The 7,908-nt window shown below is 46.9% G+C and overlaps 1 protein-coding gene across 1 annotated transcript; it reads left to right on the forward strand.

Annotated features, from left to right (window-relative positions):
* Positions 1–569: 569 nt before the first annotated feature.
* Positions 570–5,900, forward strand: LOC143363961 (uncharacterized). Its single transcript, XM_076804487.1, has 3 exons — positions 570–624; positions 676–1,848; positions 2,032–5,900. The coding sequence occupies exons 1-3, from the start codon at positions 570–572 to the stop codon at positions 5,898–5,900; spliced, it is 5,097 nt and encodes a 1,698-aa protein (XP_076660602.1).
* The last annotated feature ends 2,008 nt before the right edge of the window (positions 5,901–7,908 follow it).

Raw genomic sequence — 7,908 nt, forward strand, 5'->3', positions numbered from 1 at the left:
CCGCTATAGTTCCGTTTGCTCCTTGCAGCATTAAATTCCAAATTTATATTTACCATCCTTATCATCCGAAAGGATCGTAAGGTCGCGCCGAGTAGCGTCGTCGAAACACCCTCGATTGAGGAATTTACGCCTCCTCATAGATTCTACGACAGAGTCTACGCCGCGAAAGGTGCCCGCTCCGTCGGAAAGTACATTGGTCCTTCGAGCCGGATCATCAGTGCCGTGTGATCCAAAAAAAAAAAAATAAATGACACTGAGTGACAGTTACAGTGGACAAAAGACTTTGTGAACGTGATTCAACGCAGCCTTGCGCATCGTTTACAACGGGACAACACCTGCAATCGGGAGATCCTGTCTGGACCAACCAGCATCCCAACAACTTGCAGTATCCCGGATTACCAAGGGCTGGACCAACCAGCATCTGGAAGGTCGCAGTTTGTGGGCCAAGCAATTGACGATTTGGGTCAACGCCAGGTGTCTGACACCAGTTCACCATCCTGAATTCAGCGCATCAAAGGTAGGCTCGTTTTTCGTTCGTCAATCTCCCAAAACATCTCCTTCATCACAAAATGCCTATGACAAACCCATCCTTGTCTCAAGCAACGGCTCTCAGCACTTTAAAGCGTAAGCGCGGCAGTGTAATCGGTCAGATTACGGCATTCTCGAAATTCTTAGATTCCGTCGATACCGAACAACCACCTGACATAGATCTTATAAAAATGCATTTGAACGGTCTCATTGAATTTTGGAAGCGTTTCGATGATATACAATCCGAGCTAGAGGCATTAGACGAAAACCAGGAACCTCGCCGATACGAGATACAAAACGAGTACTACGCGATAGTTGTCAGAGCCAACAAAATAATAGAAAAGGCGCAACCAACTTTGCCCCAACGTCGCGGAACAGTCGAGTCACTCGCGACATCGGTAACTGCTCCGATGGCAATCAAGTTACCAGAAATGCGGTTGCCATCGTTCGACGGAAACATCGAAGATTGGGTATCATATTTCGACACATTCAAATCAACGATTGACTCGAATGAAAATCTGACTCCGTTGCAAAAACTGCAGTACCTCCGTTCAACCTTACACGGAAAGGCGTTGAAGTGCATCTCCGCGTTAAACACGACAGACGCGAATTATTACGATGCAATAGAACTGCTCAAAAAGAAGTACGATTGTCCGCGGAGAATAATCTTAAAACATTGCGACGCAATTAGGGATTATCCGAGATTAGTAAAGGACACTCCAGAGGCGTTAGACGATCTCGTGAACTCGGTCAACCAGCATCTACGAGCCTTGAAAAATCTAGGAGAAGACTTCACAAGATGTAACGGCTCTTTAATATCAATGATATTATCCAAGGTTAGCAGCGACACTGCATGGCTTTGGGAACTAACGATAAAAGGCAAAAACATGCCGTCGTACACGGACCTCTTGGATTTTCTCGAGAAACGCGCAAGTTGCGCACAAACTGGACCATCCAGTGCCTCCGCGGTGCCATTACGCCCTAGACCGAATTTTACAAGCTATCCGCAATCGACACGCCCCAGCGCGAACTTCACAAGCCATCCGCAGTCAACAAGACCACCCGCCAGATCACACGCTTTCGTAACGAGTAAAACACGTCAGACCGCCGATAACAAATCAAAAAACGCGTCGAATTTTAACGAAACGCGTCCAAATTCACAACCGAAGGAGTGCCCGATCTGCTACGGAGATCATAGCACATGGGGTTGCGAAAAATTCCGCGGAATGACTCCCGAAAAACGCAAGTTCGCCGTTGAAAGGGCCAAATTATGCACCAACTGCCTACACCCAGGGCATAGCGCGCAAAATTGCGATCGAGGTTCATGCCGAATATGTCAGCTACGACACCACACGTTGCTTCATCACTTCGAGCAGCAAGCGTCAACAAGCGGAACAATAAACGCTCAATCCGATACAGAATGACGGCTAAGACACAGAGAACAAAACGGAACGGGCTACCATCGAGCGTTCACCATAAACGCAATCACAAACGAAATTTTAGTTACGGCACAAATCCAGATCTTCAACAAAAATAAACGTCCGATAGATTGTCGAGCATTAATCGACACTTGCGCATCGATTAACTTAATTTCTGAACGCCTTGCTCAAAAAATCAACATCCCGCGGATGAAATGCTCGGTTCCCATTGGTTCTCTGAACGCTATGACCACTGTAGCAACCCACGCACTGAAGGCTACTATAGCTTCGCGAGTAAGCAATTACCAACGTTCGCTTACGTTCCTCATTGTGAACGACATCGCGCCTTTCGTTCCAGATCAAGAGATTGATCGCGGAACAATAAAAATTCCGCCGAATCTGCACCTTGCAGATCCGGAATTCCATCGACCGGCACCGATCGATTTGTTATTAGGATCCGGAACAGCCCTCTCAATCTTATGCGTCGGCCAAATTGTCTTGTCACGCCCAGATGAGTCCGATCTCTACCTTCAAAAATCGCAACTCGGTTGGGTCATCGGGGGGAGCGCGCCAGTCACTTCTCCTGCTCATGGCACACTTTGCCACGCGACCACCGCGTTACAATTCGACCTCACCCGTTTCTGGGAGGTTGAAGAAGGCCCACAAAGACAGCATCTGTCTGAATCTGATATAATTTGCGAAAGCCATTTCCAAGAACACACAGTTCGGAATCGTGACGGCAGATACGTCGTGGCTTTACCTTTCAACGAGAAATTGTCGCGTCTCGGAGACTCCAAGGTACAAGCGAAAAAAAGACTCCATTCATTGGAGCGAAAACTCCAACGAGAACCCGCACTCAAGCAAGAGTATCACGCGGTGATCCAAGAATACCTTGACCTCGGACACATGAGCGAACTGCCACAGGAACAACAGTCACCTGAGGGGTATTACCTACCACATCACGGGGTCGTTAAGGTCACCAGTGACACAACCAAACTCCGCGTAGTCTTCGACGGTTCTGCCACGACTAATTCAGGCATAGCATTAAATGACGCTCTCCACACCGGTCCAAAAATTCAAGACGATCTACTCCACATTTTATTAAGATTCCGCATTCATCGATACGTACTGACGGGAGACATTGAAAAGATGTACCGACAGTTCCTTGTACGTCCGGAAGACAGGAAATTTCAGCGTATCCTCTGGCGCGATACTACGGGTTCTATTAAAACTTATGAGCTGAATACTGTGACATTTGGACTATCTGCTGCACCATATCTTGCAATTCGCTGTTTGACACAGCTCAGTCGAGACGAAGGCCACCGCTTTCCTCAAGCCGGCAAGATTTTATTGCGTGACTTTTACGTGGATGACGTTCTGACCGGTACATCGACCATAGAAGAGGCATTATCCTTACGCGAAGATCTCACACAAATACTCAAGACCGCAAGACTGACAATACGACAATGGGCATCTAATGACCTTACTCTTCTGACTGGCTTGCCCGAGCAGGCCATTAACAAAAGATTATACCTGGGAGAGTCATCCACTTTCAAAACCTTAGGGATTGTCTGGAATTCCTCAAACGACTCTATTACGTACGCAGTCGAAACTTGCTCTCCACCATCACGTTCGACCAAACGCAGTATCACCTCAGAAATAGCAAAGATATATGATCCACTAGGGCTGCTCGGGCCAGTAATTATTACGGCAAAAATGCTACTACAAAGGATCTGGACCATAAAGGTTGACTGGGACGAGTCGCTGCCAATGGATATCCATACCGAATGGATACGTTTTTATAATAAATTGCCAGCGCTGAACAACATCACGTTCCCGCGACGCACAATCATTGAATCGCCAAGAAAAGTCGAACTACACGGTTTTAGTGACGCAAGCGAAAAGGCCTACGGAGCATGCCTCTACCTGCGTACAACCGACTCACGCGGTCACACCGAGACAACTCTTTTGTTCGCTAAATCCAAGGTCGCCCCATTGAAAACGATCTCAATACCACGACTCGAATTATGTGGAGCACTTCTGCTAACCTCTCTTGTCGAGACCGCAAAACAAGCGCTACCTGTGGAAATACATAAAACCATCTATTGGACCGACTCCACCATTGTTCTCCATTGGGTGAAGACATCTCCACACACTCTAAAAACCTTCGTGGCTAACAGAGTGTCGGAAATTCAAAGGCGCACAGCTAACGCAGATTGGCGACACGTACCCACTGCCGACAACCCGGCCGATCTTATCTCGCGAGGTCAATCACCAGAAGACTTCCTTCAACCTTCCATCTGGCAACACGGTCCGACTTGGCTCAACGAAGAAGAATCTTTCTGGCCCACTACCGAACTACCTCAACCAGAGACAATCCCAGAACAAAGGGTCGCGATTTGTCTCAAAGCATTAATTTGCGACACCACGATTCTGGACAACTGCTCCTCATGGGGAAAGCTTCAAAGAATCATCGCGCGCTGTCTCCGATGGAAAGGATCTAACACCACCAAAGGAAGTCTGACATCCTCCGAACTAAGATACGCCCACGACGTAATCATCAAACTGATACAAAGACAACACTTTGCAGAAGAATTGCGCTGCCTCTCGAGAAGCGAAATAGGCGTTAAGGGTAAGCTGCAACAACTGAACCCATTCATCGACAAAGACGGAATTCTGCGAGTAGGAGGCCGTCTGAAGAATTCGCGAATTCCATTCGCGCAAAAACATCCCATCGTCCTCCCAAAGGCTCGAATCACGGCATTAATAATAGAACACGAGCATCGAATACAATTACACGCTGGTACACAGGCTACCCTATACGCGATTAGACGCCGTTATTGGCCCATCGACGGTCGGAGTCAGGTAGGGAAAACCATCAGAAACTGCGTCCGCTGCTACCGTGTCCAACCGCCGCCAACACAATACGTGATGGGCGACCTACCTGAGGCTCGAGTCACCGACTCACGCCCATTTGCAAACGTCGGCGTTGATTATTGCGGTCCCTTTTTCATAAAGGAGCGACGATACCGAAGTCGAACCCACATTAAAGTATATGTCGCAGTTTTCGTTTGCCTCTCAGTAAAAGCCATTCACCTAGAATTGGTTAGCGATCTTACCTCCGAAGCATTTATAGCAGCCCTACGTCGTTTCATTGCTAGACGAGGTCATTGTATTAACATTTACTCTGACAATGGCACCAATTTCGTCGGCGCCAACAACGAGCTTCGAGACCTCCGCGAACTTTTGCAGTCCGATGACCACAACGAGAAGGTCAAAACCTTTCTTGCTGACCGATCCATCACGTGGAATTTTATTCCTCCATTAACACCTCACTTCGGCGGCATCTGGGAAGCGGCCGTGAAATCATTCAAGCGTCATTTCTGGCGTATCGCAGGTGCTGAACGATTTACATTTGAAGTGTTCAACACTTTAATTATTGAGATAGAAGCCGTTCTAAATTCACGTCCTTTAACTCCCATTTCATCAGACCCAAATGACACCCTTGTCCTAACTCCTGGCCATTTCCTGATTGGCGACTCGTTAACGAGTCTGCGCGAGCGCGATTTCAGGGATGTGCCATCAAACAGACTTTCAACCTGGCAACATATCCAGAAACTAAAGCAGCATTTCTGGAACCGATGGTACAAGGAGTACCTAAACGAGATGACGAGCCGTTCGAGATGGTCCAGCGGTACACACCCCATCAAGGAGGGCACCATCGTGCTCTTGAGGGAGGACAACGTACCACCGATGCAGTGGCCACTCGGGAGAGTCATCAAGGTCTACCCCGGATCTGATGGCATAGTTCGAGCTGCAACAGTGAGAACAGCCACAACCACACTCGATCGGGGCGTAAAACGGCTTGTACCGTTACCGAACCAGCCAGAGGAGGAACCACGGGATCCAACATCGACGTCAAGAACGCGCGATCCCTCAACCGATAATAACTAATTTATCGTAATCGCTAAGCTTTAGCTCATAAGATAGTTTACTTGTTCATTCTAGTACTTCAAACCTAGCGTATCTTTAATCCTATATAGATTTATTTTGATCGCGAGTCTCTCAACGGGGGGAGGATGTTCAGCCGCGAGTTAAACAAAAGATCCCCTTGAAAATCCGCGGCACCGCTATTTCAAGGTGGGACCAGGGACCGATCCCTTCAAGAATAGTTTAATAGTTTTACTCGCGACTGACAAATCGGCACATCCCAACATTTGGCGTGCAGATGGTATACACGTTTTATGACACGGGCCTCTAGGGCTGTTTTTGAGAAAGTCGCCTTCACGAAACCTTTCTTAATTGCCCATTAGAATTTTCCTCGCGCCCTCAACAGCCAACCGTACTGTCATAAAACGTGGACCTACAAAGGTGGCATCGCGGGACCATCCGACGGTCCCTGGCCGATGAACATCGGGCCCACAGCTGTGATTTCGCCCGCCGAAATCCAGCGACGTTGCCACCCCGAAATGGAATACCCCCACTCCACGCCAACGCACCCCGAGTGCATGGAGAGTTGGGGTAAAACTTTTAGTCTAAATGCAACTCCCGCAAAGGCAACATCGAGATTAGACTCCGGAACTCGTCAACACGCGGACCAGCCGCTATAGTTCCGTTTGCTCCTTGCAGCATTAAATTCCAAATTTATATTTACCATCCTTATCATCCGAAAGGATCGTAAGGTCGCGCCGAGTAGCGTCGTCGAAACACCCTCGATTGAGGAATTTACGCCTCCTCATAGATTCTACGACAGAGTCTACGCCGCGAAAGGTGCCCGCTCCGTCGGAAAGTACAGATAGGATAGGATAAAGTATAGGATAGGATAGAGGATATTATAGGATATAGGATACGATAGGATAGAGGATAGGATACGATAGAGGATGGGATAGGATAGAGGATAGGATAGGATAGAGGATAGGATACGATAAATGATGGGATAGGATAGAGGATACGATAGAATAGAGGATGGGATAGGATAGAGGATAGGATAGAGGATTATATACGATAGAGGATATTATAGCATAGAGGATTGGATAGGATAGGGGATTTTATAGGATAGACGATAGGATAGAGGATAGGATAGAGGATTGGATAGGATAGGGGATATTGTGGGATAGAGGATAGGACAGGATAGAGGATAGGATAGGATAGAGGATATTATAGGATATAGGATACGATAGGATAGAGGATAGGATACGATAGAGGATGGGATAGGATAGAGGATAGGATAGGATAGAGGATAGGATACGATAAATGATGGGATAGGATAGAGGATACGATAGAATAGAGGATGGGATAGGATAGAGGATAGGATAGAGGATTATATACGATAGAGGATATTATAGCATAGAGGATTGGATAGGATAGGGGATTTTATAGGATAGACGATAGGATAGAGGATAGGATAGAGGATTGGATAGGATAGGGGATATTGTGGGATAGAGGATAGGACAGGATAGAGGATAGGATAGGATAGAGGATACGATAGGATGGAGGATAGGATATGATAGAGGATTTTATAGGATAGAGGATAGGATAGGATAGAGGATAGGATAGGATAGAGGATAGGATAGGATAGGGGATAGGATAGGATTCAGGATAGTATAGGATAGAGAATACGCCAGGATAGAGAATAGGATAGGATAGGGGATAGGATAGGATTCAGGATAGTATAGGATAGAGAATACGCCAGGATAGAGGATAGGATAGGATAGGGGATAGGATAGGATTGAGGATAGGATAGGATAGAGGATAGGATAGAGGATTGGATATTATAGAGGAAATTATAGGATAGACGATTGGATAGGATAGAGGATAGGATAGGATAGAGGATTGTATAGGATAGAGGATAGGATAGGATAGAGGATAGGATAGGATAGGGGATAGGATAGAGGATAGGATAGAGGATAGGATAGAGGATAGGATAGAGGATAGGATAGGATAGAGTGTAGGATAGAGGATA

This window comes from Halictus rubicundus, unplaced genomic scaffold, assembly GCF_050948215.1.
Source record: "Halictus rubicundus isolate RS-2024b unplaced genomic scaffold, iyHalRubi1_principal scaffold0187, whole genome shotgun sequence".
NCBI lineage: Eukaryota > Metazoa > Arthropoda > Insecta > Hymenoptera > Halictidae > Halictus > Halictus rubicundus.

Bases quoted from the DNA above. Each gene is read 5' to 3' on its own strand.
- LOC143363961 (XM_076804487.1), top strand. From the start codon at position 570: ATGCCTATGACAAACCCATCCTTGTCTCAAGCAACGGCTCTCAGCACT. The intron at 625-675 runs GTAAGCGCGGCA...CGAAATTCTTAG, and splicing joins GGCTCTCAGCACTTTAAAGC to ATTCCGTCGATACCGAACAA. The intron at 1,849-2,031 runs GTTCATGCCGAA...ACGAAATTTTAG, and splicing joins CGCGCAAAATTGCGATCGAG to TTACGGCACAAATCCAGATC.